At 37.0% G+C, this 21,886-nt stretch overlaps 1 protein-coding gene and 1 non-coding gene across 2 annotated transcripts in view; both read left to right on the top strand.

Moving 5' to 3' along the window:
- The window catches only part of LOC134746522 (uncharacterized), a 228,875-nt gene extending 212,090 nt beyond the window's left edge, over positions 1-16,785 (top strand). The window contains exons 6-11 of the mRNA XM_063680936.1: positions 6,310-6,482; positions 6,651-6,852; positions 9,031-9,164; positions 9,310-9,461; positions 10,526-11,567; positions 12,099-16,785. Coding sequence (XP_063537006.1) covers positions 6,310-6,482; positions 6,651-6,852; positions 9,031-9,164; positions 9,310-9,461; positions 10,526-11,567; positions 12,099-12,316 — 1,921 coding nt within the window. The 3' untranslated portion in view covers positions 12,317-16,785. The remainder of the gene's footprint in view (positions 1-6,309; positions 6,483-6,650; positions 6,853-9,030; positions 9,165-9,309; positions 9,462-10,525; positions 11,568-12,098) is intronic.
- Positions 16,786-18,401: 1,616 nt separating this feature from the next.
- On the top strand, positions 18,402-18,473 carry Trnad-guc (transfer RNA aspartic acid (anticodon GUC)). The gene has a single exon. It is a non-coding gene; the product is annotated as a tRNA-Asp (tRNA).
- The last annotated feature ends 3,413 nt before the right edge of the window (positions 18,474-21,886 follow it).

Raw genomic sequence — 21,886 nt, 5'->3', positions numbered from 1 at the left:
TCTTGTAGTCCATGTCGAAGCATCTATGACGCGCGGAAAATTAGATTCCCCGCAGTCAGCAGTGGTCAAATAATGTCCAACCGGATTGCATCTTGCATTCCCACTCGTTGGGAGTATTGCTGCCTGGAAAGAAACCTAGGACATTTGACATAGGAATAGGAAAAGAGGGGAATTTACAAATGTTTACCTAGCATTAGGAAAGTTTGCCCTATTTGTAGCTCTCTTTTTTTTTTGGATTTTCTGGTCCATATGCATAGAAGCATTCGTGACGGACGATAGGAAGATTAGATTCCTACGGCGGTCAAATAATTTCGAACGAATTGAATCTTGCGTCTTCCGACTAGTTGGGAATTTCGGTGTTCAGTGGGTAGGAAGAGATTTGTCGTTTATAAGGCATGTTACTGTGAGATCCATTATCTGGTAATCCGTAAGGCTTTAAGCAGGATTTTGTCAAAGAAAATTAACGGAAAAAGGTACTTACTGAAAGGAAGAATAATAATAATAATATATTCTTTATTGTGCATAGTTAAAACAAATTTAGATACATTATAATTAACATAGCGAACTAAGCAACAACAGGCGGTCTTATCGCTAAAAAGCGATCTCTTACAGACAACCTTTAGGTAGTAGAATTTACCGTATGGAAGAAATAAATGGGTAAAAAAATAAACGGATAACAAGAGTAGGAGAATTTTTAGTAGAAGAATATGACTTAAGATGAAATAAAACTATGAAAACGGATTATATCGCGGATTAAATTCAATATACGCGATATAATCCGTTTTCATAGTTTTATTTCACGAGTAACTATCGCGGTAACCGAAGACAATATTATGACTTAAGATGTTGAAATTGTTGAAAATCAAATTAGAAACTTTTGTCTATGAATATACAATACAACATTTTCAGGAACTCAACCTAACATGCACATTTACAATTTGAAGTTGCCAAAAAATTTAAAAAGACCTATGTACTTCAAAAGTTCTTCGTTTACAGGAAAAGTAATATGAAAAAAAGGTTTTCTTTTTTTTCTTTGTTAATCAGAAAGTAAACAACAATCTAACATGGCCTCATGTTGATTTTATTTTACAACTAATTATTATAAATAATTATAAAAATTAATACCAACACATGTTAACCTCGTAAGTCCCCGTGTACCTACTTGTACAAGTACAAATTAAATTCGAGTTTTGAACTCATAAGAAATAAAAGAAAGTTCCAAATTCAAAAGCGCCAAAATCTCTCACGAGGTTTAATAAATATTAAAAAGTGGTCACTCACGTAGGTATTTTAAGTCGAAAATTGCTCGACATGTTTCGCTCTATACCGAATATAACTGGCTTCAGTATAGAGCGAAACATGTCCAACAATTTTCGACTTAAAATACGTGAGTGACCCCTTTTTAATATATTTAATATGTCTTTGTCCCACGAAAGTTTTTTTATTAAAACCAACACATGTTATTCATCCATTTTCGTCAACAGGAAGCAGTTCCTATTGTTACTCTAATTACTAATGTTCATCAATCATATAAACATAACAGCCCTTATTACACATAATAAAGATACAGTCAGCTTTATACACAGCGATTTTGTTATGCCAAACGCCGAAAATGCAAATCATATGTCTACTATGGAACTGCAGATTTTATGGAACTATGGTTTCTATGGAACTGCAGATTTTATGGAACTATGGTTTCTATGGAACTGCAGATTTTATGGAACTATGGTTTCTATGGAAATGCAGATTTTTTTGGCGCAATTTTGCGGCCACGTAGTATACAGGGTGTTTGGTAACAGGATGCAAAGCCGAAAGTAGGTGACAGTTTAGGCCATTCAGAACATTTTAAGGCAAAAAAAAATGAAAAAAATGAAAAAATATATATAAATAAATAAATATTATACTTAAATACATAGAAAACACCCATGACTCAGGAACGAGTATCTGTGCTCATCACACAAATATTGCCCTTACCGGGGTTCGAACCCAGGACCATCTGCTTCACAGGCAGGGTCACTACCAACTAGGCCAGACCGGTCGTCATATATTTAAGTGTTTTCTTAAGACGATAAAAAAACTAAAATAGCCCTGGTTATTCAAACCATTTTAGAAACATGCTTGACTATTGCCCTTTCATTTAAGCTATCAAGCACGGCTGTAGCTATCTAGCTATCGTATCAGCAAATGCTAAAACTTAAATAATGAAAAAAAAAGATTGTCTAAGACGTATATGCCTTAAAATGTTTTGAATGGCCTAAACTATTACCTACTTTCGGCTTTGCACCGTGTTACCAATCACCCTGTATAGGTAAAAGTTGTAAGGGACTTGCTAAGTTGTAAGTTGTAAGGGATGCTTGGCTATTACCCTTTCATTTAAGCTATCAAGCACGGCCGTAGCTATCGTATCAGCAAATGCTAAAACTTAAATAATAAAAAAACAAAAAATATTTGTGTAAGACATATATGCCTTAAAATGTTCTGAATGGCCTAAACTATCACCTACTTTCGGCTTTGCACCGTGTTACCAATCACCCTGTATAGGTAAAAGTTGTAAGGGACTTGCTAAGTTGTAAGTTGTAAGGGATGCTTGGCTATTAAGCCATCAAGCACGGCTGTAGCTATCGTATCAGCAAATGCTAAAACTTAAATAATGAAAAAAAAAAATATGCCTTAAAATGTTTTGAATGGCCTAAACTATCACCTACTTTCGGCTTTGCACCGTGTTACCAATCACCCTGTATAGGTAAAAGTTGTAAGGGACTTGCTAAGTTGTAAGGGATGCTTGGCTATTACCCTTTCATTTAAGCTATCAAGCACGGCCGTAGCTATCGTATCAGCAAATGCTAAAACTTAAATAATAAAAAAACAAAAAATATTTGTGTAAGACATATATGCCTTAAAATGTTCTGAATGGCCTAAACTATCACCTACTTTCGGCTTTGCACCGTGTTACCAATCACCCTGTATAGGTAAAAGTTGTAAGGGACTTGCTAAGTTGTAAGTTGTAAGGGATGCTTGGCTATTAAGCCATCAAGCACGGCTGTAGCTATCGTATCAGCAAATGCTAAAACTTAAATAATGAAAAAAAAAATATGCCTTAAAATGTTTTGAATGGCCTAAACTATCACCTACTTTCGGCTTTGCACCGTGTTACCAATCACCCTGTATAGGTAAAAGTTGTAAGGGACGAGTATGTAAGTCAGTATGCCCAATCGTCCCTTATTCCCTTATAGACTCTTAGAGTATGGTCAGACATAACAAAATTACCCTATACAGGTAATCATTATTCACTGTTAGATATATTACCTAGGGTTCCTCAAGGATCTCCGCAACAAGGTCAGAATCAGAATCAGAATGCTTTATTTGTAAAACATAGGTATACATGGGTCTTAGGTGTAGGTATACATTGAGCACTATGTTTTGCCGGTTGGCATACAAATGTCAAAGAGAGCGAGAATCTAATTAATATTGAAATGCGCAAAATGTTATCTTATAAAATAAATAAATTACAATTCAAATTAGCATTAAATTACATTTAAAATTAAAATACAATTTTATTAATATACAGTTCGAACACAATTAAAATATATCATCAGTAATGGTTATAAATGTTATAATTAATGTTTATGTCATATGTCGCAGTCATCTAGGTATTCTATTAGGTGTGATTTAGACCTATTTTTGAAGTAAAACTTCTTTAGGCGCGACTAGAGGGTAACTCAGTTTTTTCTGACGGAAGTAACGCTGTAGTGACACACGTACAATAGGACACACGTCAAAGTGCCAACATAGCGATACACGTCATCGTCAAAGAAGTTTTACTTCAATCGCGCGTAAAGATTACACGCACACACTTTTTTTTAATTATATGTTAGTGACTTTTTTTTTCACTAGACCTTTTCGGTTGTATTTTTCCAGACATTTTTTTGCAGAACGGTTGACCCGAGTTTAGTAAAAAAAAAAAGTTTATAAATCATTTTTGTAATACTTATAATTAATTGGATATTTACAGCTAATTCGCGTACACTGCAGAAATATATTACAACAATAATATTACAACACCTAACTCTACACCGACTTTGACAAAACAGAGTGTGGGCTGTCATTATTAACGACGTATTTTAGAAATTTGATGTTTATCATGACATTTCCACACTAAATCTTAGCAAATGCCACGAGTTAACTTGGTCCAATTATTATTTTTATGTCAGATATTACGAATACTTACTACGTAAACTACGATAAACTTTCATAAAAGACAACACAACACTATTACAAGAAGAGTTTTGAATGATTCACGGTTAGTCTGTATAAGTATAGTATTACAAGAAGATATTCTATAATCTGCTATCCCTAAAACCAAAATAATATATGCCTAAATAGTTTAATTTAGTGGTTAAGATTGACAAAGCCTGTTGCGGATTACATCATTTGTAAGTAGATGACGAAGCCTGTTGCTGATTTGCTTTTGTTTCCACTTGACGAAGCCTGCGTTGCCGATCACGATCTATGCATGGACTTTCTATTTACTGTTTTATTTATTGTGAAAGAAAGTTAAAAACATTCGAATTTTGATATTGTAAGAACGTTTTTAAAATAAATAAAAATAGATAATCAAATATATACAACTTATTACATATTTCATCAATATATGCAGTAAACTGTACCGTAACTAAATTAATTAAAAGCATGCGGGTGGCCCTACAATCCACTGCCATATGTCAACAGCATTTCAGTTGAGCATGCGATTGAGCTGTTAACTGTTAACTGTACTTTAATAAGCGAATTAGACTGTACAGAGTTGGGGTCATAAAACAATTAGGGGACATTTGTTTTGTTTTTTAAAGATTAATTGGGTGTTGAGATTAATTGTTAAATAACAGAATTATGCATTATCTACAATTGAAATGAGAAAGGAATCGTTGTATTCCCGAAATCGGACATTTTTAAACTTTTGGTCTACCATTGGTTAGTAATAAGTAATAATAATAAATAAGTAAGTACTTATCAATTGATTGATCAAGCTTAGCCTGTGTACAAGTATCTGAGTTATCTGCGTGCATGTCTGTGACATCATAACTCTCAAACGGATGAACGGATTTGAGTGCGTCATTTTAATCGAAAGACTTTTTGTCAAAATGGTTTTTTTTTTTTATACTACGTCGGTGGCAAACAAGCATACGGCCCGCCTGATGTTAAGCAGTCTCCGTAGCCTATGTACGCCTGCAACTCCAGAGGAGTTACATGCGCGTTGCCGACCCTAACACTCCTCTCCCTCGAGCTCTGGCAACCTTACTCACCGGCAGGAACACAGGAATGGTTCTCTTAGTCGTGGTTGTTGGAAGTTGCGGGGTTTCTAAGGTTAAATTCAATTTGCTTACAAATAAATTAACAAACACAAACTGCTTTGTATCACAATGGCTAATCTGCGTATCATTTGTCATAATAAATAAGCAGACAAGGGTCTACTAGTGCTCATAATACATGTATCCATCTGCTTCGAAACTCTTTTCCCTAGACGGGTCAACACCCTCAAAAATGACAATATTCAAAGTCTAACCACTCAACCGAAACAACCCTCATTGGCGTAAAAATTAACTTAAACTAAAACTAAACCTGTATTTATTAAATAAGATCATAAGTCTCATATATTCCGTATGAAACTTATACCTTTTTTCATAGTCAAAATTTGAGGCCTAGGTGCAAAAGCGCAACAGACCGGCCAGTCCATTGCATTTAACTAACATAACTACATTGGGAAACTCATTAGATTTTGCACCTTATCGTATAAGAACATGGTTTAAAATGGAATAACATAATATGCACTTATGGTAGATGTGTTGCTATGCCGGTCGGGTGGTTCTGGTTTCGGCTGTGAAAGCGGTTGGTGGCGGCCAAGCGGAATGTCGTGAGATCATGTGTGGATTTATATTTTCAGGAAGGATTAATATAATAAGATAAAGAAAAAAAGCTATGGCCAGAGCATATCGTCAGCGTGTGAGTAGAAGAACTGCACTTGCGCTAAAATGTTGGCGCCAACAAATACAAAGTCTTACTCTTTATTGCAAAACTCTATAAAAGAAAACAACCTACCTATTTATTTGTCTTTAAAAAAACTTTAACCCATTTGGGTTAGGGTATTTACCCTAGGTCTTAATTTTTTATAAATAAGTACCTAACCAACCAAGCGGTAATATTAAATAAGCGACTTTACAAAGTAGGTACTAGCATAATAGGATAGGCTATTATTCTTTTGACGAATGTAAATATGGAGATATTTATTATATTTAATTTTATCTTCTTCCACAGACGTTTCGGCATCATAGACAAGCGGTTCTGCGTGGAAGGGGGCTCCCGCTGCGGCAAGGGGGAGGGGTTGTTCGTGTTCGCGGCGGAGGGGGGGAGGGAACTGACGGACCTCCTCAATATGTACAGCCACGATGCGCAGTCCAGGCTCAGCATCGCGTCTAGGTCTGGCTCAGGTGAGTTCTGGTACCTATAGACATAGCTATATGGTTCTCATTCGATACCTTCCATTTTGGAGGGTATTAGCGGTACCCGTCGTTTAATTGCGACAGCTGTGTCCGGTCCTGAACACTTCCTAAAATATTCGTCACCTAGAAATCACTAATACTAACAAATCCTTTCAGTTCTAGAAAAGCGCTACTCCGACACATCCAGCATGGACGACGGCTTCCCCTCGCTCCGCTCCGTGTCGCCCTGGGCACCGACCAGCCAGACCATGCACTGTATCTCAGACCTGGACTCCAGCATGGAGGAAGATAAATTTAGGAGGCCTACGTCACTGCCCAGGTGTTCTAGTTGCATTGGAAAGATCAGTCATCTCACCAGGTGAGTTTATAAAGGACTATTTTGAAATATTATCCTCTCGAACAGCCAGACCATGCACTGTATCTCAGACCTGGACTCCAGCATGGAGGAGGATAAATTTAGGAGGCCTACGTCGCTGCCCAGGTGTTCTAGTTGCATTGGAAAGATCAGTCATCTCACCAGGTGAGTTTATAAAGGACTGTTTTGAAATATTATCCTCTCGAACAGCCAGACCATGCACTGTATCTCAGACCTGGACTCCAACATGGAGGAGGATAAATTTAGGAGGCCTACGTCGCTGCCCAGGTGTTCTAGTTGCATTGGGAAGATCAGTCATCTCACCAGGTGAGTTTATAAAGGATTATTTTGAAACATTATCTTCTCGAACAGCCAGAACATGCACTGTATCTCAGACCTGGACTCGAGTATAAAAGAAGAAAAGTTCAGGAGACTACGTCGCTGCCCAGGTGTTCCAGCTGTATTGAGATGATCAGTAATCTTGCTAGGTAAAATCAGAGATCTGCTTAATTAACGCACATAGTTTGACACACGCTTGACGAATCCATTGTTCAATTCCCATCTTGGGCAGTGTCGTCACTTTCAGTAGACTTGTTATTTTAATACTTTATTTAAGTCATACAAGGTTGTATTGAAAACCGTAAACCGTAACCAAACGGACCAAACATTTTGGGGACACTTTTCTCTCTCTTCTTTTCTTCTTTTCTCTTTTTTTCGCGACGATGACTAAGTCGAATTCTTGCGACGTAAACACGCTGACAAGACGGAAAAAACGGAATGGTAAGTAGCTATTACTCTTTTTTTTTCTCTTCTTTTCTTTTTTTTTATTTAAGTTATACTTTTTTTCCTCTAGTCTTAGTATTTTATAGCATTTATAGTTGGTCAAGTAAATCTTGTCAGGAAATAAGAATAAAAAAACACTCATCCTTTTCTTTTGGGTGCTAGTACTAGTGTAAGACAAAGATAGCATGATTCTCTCTGTCTATGTTTGAAATGAGACAGTCCTTTGACAAACTATATATTACATATATATTATTATACTGGTGATCACAATTAGTTTTGAATATAAACCCTGTACCATATTAAATTCAATATGCATAATTCCTGATCCTCACCACTACAGAGCACTAGCAGCTGTAATCACTAACTAATAATCAACACTTAATTACGCCTTGTTCAATTAATACCCAATCAGCACGAATATGTGCCTTTGCTCTTGCAAATTGCCTAAATGCTACATTGTGCCATGTCTGATTAAGCCTTGTTGACGCATATTCGAAGCTTTGTAGTAGAAGTACAATGAGGAATGCGTTGGTTAAATTCAGCATTTGTAGAAAGGGGTGAAATGTACAAATAAAGTTAGTATACTAACAAAACTTCCGTGAGACACAGACAATACGGATATTCTCGGTACGGAGTGAAACATGTCGAGCGTTTTTCGACTTAAAATATGTGTGACCCGTTATTAATATATTTAATAATACTAAGGTAAAGTAAAATAATATCATACATTGAGATGAAGATATAAAGATCTGTTACCTATGTTGGATATATGTTTGCGATCTAATCCGTCCAACGCATTGGGCTCTCAATTCAATTCAATTCAATCTTTATTTGCAACCAAGTAGATACAGTTTACACAAATACACATGCAACTTAATGCTAGGTAGGTACATACATAAGTACTAGGACCCGGTAAGGGCTTAGCAAAGTATTAGGGTTTTTAAAATATTCCTTATCTAGATTTCTTTGGCTTTCATTCATTCTTTCTTCCAATTGGTACATAATTCATTAGTATTTTAGGTACTTATAATAAACCAAAAACAAAAACTCTACTTATAATAAAATTTTCATTAAAAACAAAATAACAATAAAAAAATTAAAAATTGAAAGCTATGTCACAAATTTAACTACTATTATGATAATAATGGTAAAACATTGTCATAATAAGTTATTAAAGCATTTGTAAAATTGTCAAGGTAATATAAGAACAATATGGTATCTATATTTGGATAGGAGGTGAACATAATATTGTCATGCTTATAGCGACTCTGTATGTTTTAATGTCAGGATGAGTTTAAGTATTCATTAACGGCTCTTTCCTATCGTTCTTCTCCCTGCATCTTTCCGGAAGACAAAAAATGCCTAAAATCTATATATATCCTTGCCATTTATTTCCAGATCTTCTGTGGGCACACCTGGATCCATGATGTCTCCAGTGTGGACGATGGGAAGCATCGTGGAAAAGCGGTCGGATTGCGATCGGGCTTCCATTTACTCACGCTCCAGCGGCAGTGCCTCTGAGTACAACACAGGTATGTTACCTTCTTGCTGCTTCTTCGATCCTGGTACCCCATCGGGTAGATACTTAATCAAAGTCAAAGTCAAATCATTTATGCACATATATACCCACAGATATTATCGCAGTTCCTGAATATGGTTTTGCTTATCTCCCAACAGAATCAAAACGCGGCAGCCCCGTGTGCTGCCCCAGCATCCCTGCAAAGACGGGCCCCTGCCCCTGCTGGCTACCCAAGCCGTGCTGCTGCCGCAAGTTCAGCGGGCCCTACGAGAACTACGACGTGCCAAAGACTCCCATGCCCCTCATCCAGGTGAGACACCCTGCCTCAACACTCTCACAAACACGTATATCATATCAACCAAACACTTTAAAGGGATTTTAAGATAGAAAGACTACTTTTACATAGCTACTTAGCTACCTAAAATTGCCAGACATTCGGAAATACTTGTTTTTCATTCGAAGGAGAATTGAGAGATAATTTCAAAAGGCTGTTGGGCGGACTGGTACCACTTTTCAGCCTGGCAACATAAGATCTATCAATACCCCACACTTCTGGGGAACCTGCACTACCGAACTTGTATCTGTTGGAAATTCAAGGAGCAAAAAGCAAAAATAAAGAATCGTTCATTAGACATTGTGACATAATTTGAGAGGTACGAGTATATTTGAGAATTGTCTGTATCTTTATTACTTTATAGTTACATAATATAGTGATATAATTACCACTATAACGAATCAGTCTTCATATTTAAAGTTAAGCAAAATTGTATTGATATTTAAAATTATTAAATCATAAACTTACACAAGCTATTACAACTAAGATCCCCATGGACTTAAAGTAACAAGCGCTCAGGATAAAACAACAAAGGATTTAAAAGCTTAATTCAATAACTACACCCATTCTACACATCGCCCGTAGGGACTAGAGGGTAAATAACATGTGTAAGCAAATTGACTCGGTCGGATACGGATACATTGCCTAGGGACAGACTTATGGGCCTAGATACGAATTGAAACTACTAGAATATGCGAGACGCTAAAGGCAGTAATTGGATTAACAGAGCTGGTATTACTAGTATTTCTGGGAAATAAAAGACTAAGACTAACTATTCTCTGGTATATTTGTAGTCTATGTGCTTAGCACGTATCTATTCTTAAACTGAAATAACTATTGCTTCACTTCACTATATATATTTATCTTTTTCATCAGCATTTAAATATATTTATAGTTGCCAAAATAAATGGTTTTATGTTAAGGGTAGCTAAATTTTTCAAGAAGAATGATGTAATAGTGTCAATAACATACTAATTGTGATTGAACCGCAAGCGTTTACATTATAGAGCCTTAATTAATGCATTTCTTTTTCTTTTCAGGAACATCCAATCGACGGAGGAGACACAAAGAGCTTATACGACACACCAAAGAAACTTAAATGCCTTCTCAACCAAACTTGCAATTGTAGCGAAGCCAAAAACCAAGACACTGTACATAACGAATCACATTCGAACTACGTCAATGTAACACCCATGCCCGAGAAACCAGCCAGAGTCCATAACTGCAATTACGCAAATGTAGACCTTTCAGCTACGTTAGAGAAGTTCGAAAGTTCTTTGCAGATTTTAAGAAGCGCTGGCTTTAGTCAAGAAGAACTAGACGCTTTAGAAGATATACCAGAAAACGATGACGATATATCAACAGCCACAATGAATACCGTCCATCCTTCAGCAGAATGTTGCAATGAGCATTCCAACTACATGCACATGGAGCCACTTGAAATAAGCAGTTCAAGTAACAGCAACAAAAATTGCTCGGACAACATTAGCAGGATCAGTCATGTTTCCGATCCAACGCAGCATTCAGAATCGGATACGATCAGCACAAGACGTTCCAGCTCTGCAGACTTCACGAAAAGACATTACGATGACTTCCAATGCTTCACACCAACAGTGTTGAGGAAAGCGCGGAAGAACGAATGCATTAACGAAGGAATCCCAATCATCAACGAACCTGAGGTGCCTAAAGAGGTCAAAGCACCTGAGAAAAGCGAGACTACCTTTGTTACCAGGTTTAGAGACGCAGTCAAGATAAGAAGGTCATCTAGCGTGCCTAGTAAATCGGATAAGAATAGAGATTCTTCGTCATCGAATGATTCTGGCGTTTCAACAGGCTCTTTAAAGCACCATAAAGGTGATTTTGAGTTTGAGATGCCGGTGACCAATGGCAAGAGCTCTAAGAAGTACTTTAAGAGTAACAAGCCAATCAGGAGAGCGTTGACGCCTGTTCACGGGCCATTTGTGAAGTCCAATTCGTCGGATCCGTTGAAGAACCTGACGTTTCACTTTGAGGAGGTCGCGACGATGACTAAGTCGAATTCTTGCGACGTAGACACGCTGACGAGACGGAAAAAACGGAATGGTAAGTGGCTATTACAATTTTTTTAAATAATGATCTTAAATATATTGAAAAATTCTTAATCTTAAACTTTGTCATCATACCCACGTTTCTCTGCCAAGTAAAGATTATCGAATTTAAACTATCGTTAGACATACTGCATGTCGCGCGAGTGAAGAAAAATACGTGAGTGAAACCACAAGATTAGCTTAAGTAAAGATTGCCTTCAAAAACGAAAAATATACCTAGAATATATTTTCTGAAGTCAAACCTTTAATTTGAAATAATAATTTTAAGAGCGAATTATTTTTATTTTATTTATTTGGAGATCCAACAGCTGTGACAATAACATAAAGATTATAGTAGATACAGGAAGCCAATTATAATCATTGATTAAGATTTTGCAAATGCCAGTGTGTGGACCGCATCGAATCGCTATGAAAACATGAAGTATAATTGCCACTGCCATACTTTGTCGCTGCCAATCGATGCATCGCTAAATTAGCCGGAGGTAACGTTAAGTCATAAAATTACAACATCAATTTTCTTTTCCAGTGGACACGGACATGACGGCCCGTCACAGCCAGGTCACCAACAACACGTCCTCGGGCGCGTCCGACACGTCAGACTACATGGAATCCCTCTCCGTATCCTCGTTCAGCTCTTGCGACGTCACTGCCGATCGCCATGCTGCCAGACCGAGATCAGGGAAAGAGTATGCTAGTATAGACAGGGCTACGCTCGCTAGCGTGTGTGATGTCACCACTGCTTAAACTGGACTATGTCGTTGTTGTATTAACTTGCAGAATCCACTGATTGTATTTAGATTAAGTAATAGGAAAGGTCCTTTAAGGATTACACCTAGCATTGACTATTGAGTCCGTGACTTCGTTCAGCTCTTGTGACGTCACTGCCGATCTCCATGCCGCTAGGCCGAGATCAGGGAAAGAATATGCTCGTATAGACAGGGCTACGCTCGCTAGCGTGTGTGATGTCACAACTGCCAAAGCTGGACTATGTCGTTGCTGTATTAACTTGCAGAATCCACTGATTGTAATTAGATAAGGTAATAGGAAAGGTCCTTCAAGGAACCTTTAAGACCTAAGGTATTCCGCAAATTTATAAACAGAACACCCTTTGTTGACTTTATTTGACATCGCTATCAAATTCCAAACTGGGTGAACCCTAGCAAAAAATAAAATTTGTCCAATGATCCCTTATCACTATTACTGAAAGGCATTGACTTCTTTATGTGTATTACTTCGCAAAGACGGGTTACGGGCACCAAGATGCGAAGCCAATCGTGCATCCCAACGCAACTAGTTGCGAGTGTTGTGACCAATCGCGAGCGTGATGCGCACTCATCAACCAATCAAAACTTTTGAAATCTTTGGTGACAGGTTAAGAATCCACCTGGGACTAAGTAATAGTGAGCGCAAGCTTCTTCAATACTAGGTAGTAGGTACGTACTTACTCAAGTTTTAATATTGATTCTGATGGATTTTGTTGGACCCATTCTGGCTATTATATCGTATCATGCGATAACACAGTAAACTTGTTGGCTCACTTCCACCATATTTTTTTAACAATCATCGAAACAGTCGGTTCATTAGCAGACGTCAATTCAAACATGTCAACTTTACTTGTAATTTGTTATACTCGTACTCATCTACCGGTTAGAGAGTAAGGGACTGGATAAATTGATATTAGAATGAACAATGTTTTAGGATTTTAATTCAATTGGCAGCATTTTAGAAATAAGTTTTATACACAAAATTATATACACTGGTTAACACATTCTTTATCCCAGTATCAAAATTTTAATCCAATTTGTTGTCCTTGTGTCGTTTTTATAAAATACTTTTTTTGTAAGAAACATATTCCTCTGGACGATGATGATGATTTTTTCAATTATCCCTCGCCAGGGACATAAATAAGACTATCATTTGTGACTTTGTACTTATTTGAAGATTATTCTATATTACACCAATGACCTTACTTAAAAAAAACATGGCGAATATAAAGACATGTAAAAATAATTACAAAACCAATAAGCACTACGAGTAAATTGATTAGGGGCCCATTTATCTAACGGTATTAGTCTAATATTATTAGTGTGTTGCCATGGTAACCCATACGATTTGACAGTTCGTGGACTAATCATATTAAGTCTAATATTGTTCGAGAAATGGGCCCCAGAATTTATCTCATTGGTTTACAAATATTTAGCGACTTGTAAATATAATTTAGATTCGTATGTAACACTTGTAGGTATTCTTTCGTTCCTATGTAAATAGTTGTTAAGGTATATATTAAATAGGGAATTAGAGGTAGCAATGTTTCGTTATTTACAGTGCCAAAAGTTTTGTAGTGATTTCGTAAACATTTGTAAGATCATCTGAGAGATTTTATATTTGTTCAACTCTTAAAACAGAGTTGGTAGTGAAAGTCATTTAAATGACTTAATTTCTCGCATGATATACGATAATAAATGATAAATCATGTCACTTGTTGATAATGATCGGTAGACCGGCACGGCCTTTTTGATTGCAAGTATAAATCTTAAATACTTGCCGCTAAATTTTCCATTTTATCGTCCACACATAAGAAAATATTTATTTTTATGTAAAAAAATTAACGAAATAACTTACCTCGAAATATTTTTTGGACAATTTGAAATTGTCCTCTTGTACTTCGAAAATGTATTTTTAATTAGTGTTTTTGGAATTTTACTTAATATAAAAGATAGGTTAAGGTTTTTTGATAGTTTTAGTACTTACATTATTTGTGCCTTTACGTACAATGTTTTAGACATTTCATTTATTTGTGTTACCTTACATTTAATTACGAAGTAGTTTAATAGTGTATACTTAGAAATATTATTTAAGTGTGGTGCATATTAAAAACTGTATGCAATTATATACAAATGTTTATTCATTGTATTATATCTTTTATAATATTAAGTATCGCCTCATAATCTAGAAGCAATAGCCTATGTACTTCCATGATAAATGTATATGTCCATATGATATAACTACATAATATACAACAATAAAATACATTTTTGTACTACATAAAGCTTCAGAAACAGTTATCCTGCCAAATAAAATTACCTAATCAATATTTATCTATTATATTTTTTGTATGACTACATACAATTTGTCAATGTAATTTAAACAGGAATTAGGCACTATTCTTCTGAAACGAATACAACTGTATACCTAATATGTGGCTATTTTTTTCATTTGACATACTTATATTTCTAAGGTTTGTCGCATTAGTATAAAAGGCGTATGGAATTGAGAATCATTTTTTATCCCGGTTGGATACAAAATACTGTTCTAAAATAGCTAAATAATTCATAATATAATAGAAATACACGGATATGATTATCGCTTATTACCGTGGACTAGTCTCAACGAATATGTCAATGATTTAATATCTTATCCACGACGATACGTGATAAAATATAACCATTGTAAACCGAGTTGGTCGCGCTTTTTCATCTGCCATCGTAGCAGTTACTTTCTAACAAGTACCTATGTAAGGCGGGAGTGAAATACGGCGTGATAAATGATAAACGTACCTGAAACAAATCCGTACTAAAAGACGTAGGTGGCTTATTAATCGCTATTGCGACAAACCTTAATTTTCAACGAGACAAAACTGTAAGGATTAATTGAAACAAACTGAAGTATCTGTCTTTTTTGTCTTTGTGCAATAAGCTTTCGATATATAAGGACAGATTCATTACATCTCTAGTAACTGATGATTGGGGGACAGAATATTGTATGCTTAGATTATTGAAAGTAATATTAAGATATCTGTTAAAATGACTCCACTACAAAGTCATTATACTTCGATGTTCAATTTAAAACAGAACCTTTGACCACATGAGTATATTACGGTCAATGAGCTTATGAAAAAACCAATGGTTTGTTTTTCTTACGATTTTGTCTCTTTTAGGAAAGTACTGGTATAACTGCTGGCATAATGCCGTATAGACGCGACACTAAGTGCCAGTTGCACCATCCGCACTTGACAGACTGATGAACGTCACCCGGCGCGCAGCGGTGGTTTACTATGAAACTTTCCATACAATAAAATTTAGCGAACTCTTTAACGATGACAAACAGTTGGTGCATACCTAATATATATACCTAATATATATACTTTCTAAATGGAATGCTTAACCCTTTGAACTTCACGTCTATCATGCGCTGCGCATCACTATAAACCTTGTCAGAATGCAGGAAGGTTGATATTGAGCGCGCGTCAGTTGACGTCTTTGACTAAGTGATTAATTTTAAATATGTTTTGGTTTATTAATATGAATATAACCTATGTAGGTAACAAACACGGTCTATCAAAAGAGTGGTGAAATAAATTTGCTTATCACGCACGAGATTAAAACCTTTACTAATCCGGTGTTGGAAAGCGATATAGGTATTTTATAATTATTCGTGATAAGCACAACCATAATAGCCTGTCTTTTTTTTAAACTACAGCAAAGTAACTAGCAATAGTGTCTCGTCTATACGAAGTCTAGGTTTTGTTGTATGGTAGAATCACAACAACACGATGATAAACATAACTTTTTGTGGTTCTGCTATACTGGGTCTCTGTCTAGTCAGATAGTGTGGTGGCCACATTTAGTTTTTTGCCTTTATGTTATTAATAGTACGGGACTAGTTAAACGAAAAATATTCAAAAATTAAAATGGTTTTATGGATTGTTATAGTTATAAAATTCTGCTGTTTTGCAAAACGCAGCAATGTAACATTAAAATCTTTTAAATTTTATTTTGACGGCTTTAAATTCTACCAAGCCGTTTGTAATCTTTAGTCCCTTACCATCATTTGTGGTATTTCCTATAAAAAGGGACCTTATTGTCGATGGCGCTTACGCCATTATAAACGATGCTCCGATATAAATATAATGCCGCGCGACGCTGTGCGGCGTAAGCGCCAACGACAATAAGGTCCCTTTTCATAGAAAATGCCCCATTTTAAAATTAGTTTTTGAACTAGTTTGCTAAGTTTTATGTTTTTTAAAGAGGCATATTTTTTAACTATTTGAGGCCACCACACCCAGGTTTTGGTGTTAGCATATGAAGGGTTCTTTATTCAGCACAAATTATATTTTATGTGAAAGATATTTTCTTATCTTGTGTTTAGCACATCGTCTTACTTTACGTATTGTAATATTGCGTCTGAAGACAAAATATAGTGCATTGAATTGATTGAAGCTATTTTATTTATTATACCTGTCTAACCCACCCTTTATATTTTCTTTGTTTCATTACTAAAGCAATAGACCGCGAGCCAGGCGCAAATTTCGTCAGTCATCCCCTCCCGGGCGAAAACTCGTATAGCGGTTAACGGCTATGTATGATGAACCCTCGTGAACGTCAGCTGCCGCTCCGTTGGTGGGTTGAGGAATGGCAGCCACCGAAACGCGTAGCACGGTCTTTCCACCGCGATACAACAGGCTGACGATTTGTTTTATTAACAATAGCATCTATATAAACTATTATCTGTCAAAGTATCAAACGGGAGGCGATGACGCCGATGACTGAAAAGATTTTTTTTTACATGTTCATGTGACCAGCTGACGGTCTTTCCACAGCGATACAATCGGCTGACGATATTGTTTATTTACAATAGCATCTGAACTATCATTTGACAAAGTATCAAGCGGGAGGCGATGACAAAAAAAAATTTATAGAGTTTATTTGCTGCCATTCCTCAACCCACCAACGGAGCGGCAACTGACGTCCACGAGGGTTCATCATACATAGCCGTTAACCACTATACGAGTTTTCGGCTGACGATTTTGTTTATTCACCTAAACTAAACTAAACCTTTTGTTCATCTACCATCAACTATCATCTGACAAAGTATCAAGCGGGAGGCGATGACAATTTTTTTTATATAATTAATTTGCTGCCATTCCTCAGCCCACCAACGGAGCGGCAACTGACGTCCACGAGGGTTCATCATACATAGCCGTTAACCACTATACGAGTTTTCGCCCGGGAGGCGATTGGTCATGTAAATTTGTTCCTGGCCCGCGGTCTACAAATAGTTTGGCCAATCGATGATGTCAAAAAAAGAGGAGAATCTGTATACGAGTAGATAGGAAACTTAATAAACTTTCTGTTCCAAGTTTTTTTCTAATGTCACCTTTTATAGGGTTCGACCGGATTGCATGCGGTCGAATGCTGATAGCGACCCTGCGGCACCCCATCTAAGGCGGATTCGGCACTCGTTGGTGGTTTTAGACGGTAGTCCTCTGGTTAGTCCGTCATCCCTCCTGGTTCCCCCGGACCAGGTGGCATGCGATGCGTAAACGCATTTCCCCGTTAAAAAAAAAAAAAACACAAAATTAACGCATTTTAAATAGTTAATTTGTCTACCTACACATACACGTACTTACACAGAAACGACGAAATAGTTCATTTTTAGCATTAGAAAAAAGGTAAACAATCGACGTGTTTTTTTATTAAAAAATATTGAAAAACGCTTTTAAAAAATTAGTTTATATTATTTATGAAAGCAAAAGAATGTAAAAGATACGTATATGATTTATAATTGTAACATATTTGCTGTGACTTATTTTCAAGTGATTTTTAATAAAAAGACACGTAGAGATTGCTTTCCTTCTTTTTAATGCTAAAAAAACGAACTAGTACACGATTACTCTATAAGTCGATACATTGTTGCATTGTTAATTGGCTTTATCTTTCATAGTTACACAGACCAATAAATTGAGCTAATTTGCGTTGGCAAGGCGTTGTAATTTTGGCATTCTAGATATGTGTAGAATATAAAGTAAAATTTCATCACAGCCGCCACATCTTCGGTAGTATAGTGGTAAGTATCCCCGCCTGTCACGCGGGAGACCGGGGTTCGATTCCCCGCCGGAGAGATCGTTTTTGCTTTTTTGTAGTATGTTTTGGCTGTATTTTGCTCATTTCAAAATTATTCCGGATATATTTTATAAAGAATATCCAAAAATACATAGTTTTGGTACCTTTTGCATTATATTAAATATATTAGTGCCTGTACTAAATCGTAGTAAGACAGAAATGCTGTAATAGAATTCAGATTCAGAATAGAAATGTTGACTTACCCCAACTTTCTTCTTAAATCTCATTTTCTTGCACCCTTTAGGCGGTATTTTATGATACCCCAGTAGGTAAACTCTTAGATAAACACAACAATCTTCAATCTCGACATTCCGGAAAACAAATTTTACACCCAAGAGGTCAGGGGGCTTTAAGGCAGGGCCGCAATTTACTCGCTAAGCGCCCCAGGGCTGGCCCTCCGAGTAATCCGGGCCTATGTGTCCGGGTTTAAACGGAGTCCGGTTAAAATGGCTATACAGACGGCTGCGAACTTCCGGAGGTATCTAACCGTCACGAAATAAATCTAAAAGTATATTGAATTTATAATACATCCCGACGTTTCGAACCCTTTACAGCGTTCGTGGCTAACGGGTGACTGAGGAAAAGCTACAAAGTGAGAAAATACCCACATATAAAAATAATAAACCATCATAAACTATAAACTTTAAGGCTGGTGGTACATGCAAAATCGGTTCATAAGGCTAGTTATACAATACAATTATTTTTAAGTAAAGATATATTGTATATATATACGCAATAAAGCTACGCGCCGGCTCCAACCCTACACCTCTGACCCGAGAAGATTTAATTCCCTCCTAAATTGTAGGAGGGTGTCCCAATGTGGGACCGGCAACAAACTCGGACATCTTTTCAAAACATATTATACTCAGAATGTCCAACATCATCCAACACAAAGGTCTCACAGTCTATGTCTCGCTTGCTCCTTTATCAGATGGACTACAGGATCCCAAGCTAGTGGTAGAGAAAAGCCATCTTCCCTATTAAGATATTTCTTAATCTCAATGGCCTCGCGCAGCATTCTGGGTATGTACGAGTATCGCTTCTCCTTGGCAAGAACCAGAGGCTTATCAAACTTTATTGAGTGATTGGCTTTATCCGTGACATGCTCCCAGACTGCAGACCTACCTAGCTTATCGTCGACCTAGGTCTGCAGTCTGGGAGCATTTCATGGATAAAACCATCACTAATAAGTTAATTCGGAACCATTATCGCATATTTTTCTCTCTCCCCAGCCTTGCCTGAATACATATAAAATCACATTTATAATCGGGTATATCGCAAATTTATTTTACACAAATCTCTGTTTTGACATTTTGCTGGGACATCAGGGTCCCGTTTTTCAAAAGCTTGTAACTTGTAATACAAGTGGAAGTCCCTTTCTAACAAAATCTGTCAATAAGTGACATCCGCTTGTATTATTTTCTGCTTGCTATAAGCTTTTGAGAAACGGGCCCCAGTTAGCCGCGACCACGACCAGTGAAACCTGTGTCGATACGTCGGGTAACAAAATAAATTCGCGATAAATTTGAATATGATTTAATACGTGTTTTAAATGTTACCTTGCCTGAATATTTAGCTATATTACCAAAAAAAATCGATGAAAAACCTACTTTGCTAGGCATCCACTTTCTCTCTATGTCCCGCCGTCTCTAAAGCACCCTACAGACAGGTGCCTACAATGCCCTACGCAGTACGCAGCTGTCACAAAATACGCATTAATCCTGACCACCCACTCAATCATGCTTATTGTACCTACAAATTGTTTGGTTAAGTAATACCCGTACCATGAGTCACTGACAGTGTCAAAACTGACATATACGCTAATCTACGGAATTTACTTTCTACATCTCGCTCGCACTAATATGCGAGTACGAGCGATGCATAGAAACTCACTATAGAAAGTAAGTTTCGTTCTCGATAGCGCCAAACGGTGGTAGCGAAAAAAGTGTTATTGTACACCTATATTTTTAAAATAATTATTGTACCTATATTTTAAAAGGAATTATTTACCTACATCATTTAGAATATAAGGAAAAATGACGAAGCCTGTTACGGATATAGCTTTATTGTTTGCGTGTAATGATTAGATTAGTTTCATGAAAGCTGCATGAAAGACAATTACATAATAAGTTTGCATTGATGTCAAAAATATAAGAATTTCTATGATGATCGTCAAAATAAAATAAAAATTAAAATAATAACAATACTAATGAAATAACATTATAGCTCCAATAAGAATTGTCAACTCAATTAGAATTAGACTAAGTAGATATACTAAAACAAACAAGCAAGCAAGCAAACAAGCAAGCAAACAAGCGAACAAACACAGAAACAAACAAACAAACGAACGAACGGACGGACAAACAAACAAACAAGCTAAAAGAATTATGTAATTATTTAGAATACATTTATGATGTCAAGTATACGTTTTAATACTTCCAATTGACTTCACTGTTTACTAGCCCGCAGCCTCCCGTGCACGCAGGTGACGTCATTTGCGCCCGCGCACGATATCGTGACATCGTACAACATAACTGTAACTAATAGGAATGCACCAGTCGGGCTTCCCCGACTTTTGCGGACGATGCAACGTTGAGACTATTCCAACGCAAAATGGCAATTTTATTTCAATCGTATAGCTAACAATCAGCATCAATAGTATCGGAGAACGCGCCAATCGATGTATGTGCTGGCGACTAGCGACTGGACTATTATATCAAGGGCCCTCCACACTCATGCGCGAATCACGGCGCGAAGCCGCGAACGCGAGTGTGTAGCGGGCTTTATATATACTCTGGCCCAGCCACTTTGTCACTAGAAATTGCGGCTTTAAAAAATATAAGCGAGGCGCGAAGTAAAGGGTTGATCTCCCATAGAAAATTTCTACTGACAAGTTGGGTGTGTTCCGTGTGTTTGCGTATAGATGAGAACCTTAATGTGCGGTGTGGACGTGACCGAAGGCAGATAGACTGATCTGTCCTGACCGTGACACGGTTACTTCTTGAGCCCTGAACCCAGCCCGCATATGATGTGATGACGTCACATAAGCTGCGTACGCACCGGTCGTAATCCCTACGACCGTATCGGTCGGTCGGTCGTATCGGTCGGTATCGGTACGGTCGTACGGTCGTATTATAAATACGAAAGTAATTGTCTGTGTCTAATGGAGACGGGAGACAGTATCACAGAATAAATAATAGTATGTACTACCGTACAGAAAGGAAACTTCCTACAAAACAGAAGCTTGAAAGCGGTTCAGGGACGAATCATGCTGTCCCTTTCTAATATGGCACTATCCCTTTCGGCTATTTAGAGTTGTCAAAATTCAAGTCATTATCTTATCTGTGGTCGTGCACGCAAAGGAACGTCAAGTTGTGTCAATCCTAATAATTGCTCGGAGCAATGCTGAGCC

Source organism: Cydia strobilella, chromosome 13 (assembly GCF_947568885.1).
Source record: "Cydia strobilella chromosome 13, ilCydStro3.1, whole genome shotgun sequence".
NCBI classification, from domain to species: Eukaryota; Metazoa; Arthropoda; class Insecta; order Lepidoptera; family Tortricidae; genus Cydia; species Cydia strobilella.
The sequence above is the reverse complement of the archived record's forward strand: the minus strand, read 5'-3'. Positions and strand labels throughout refer to the sequence as shown.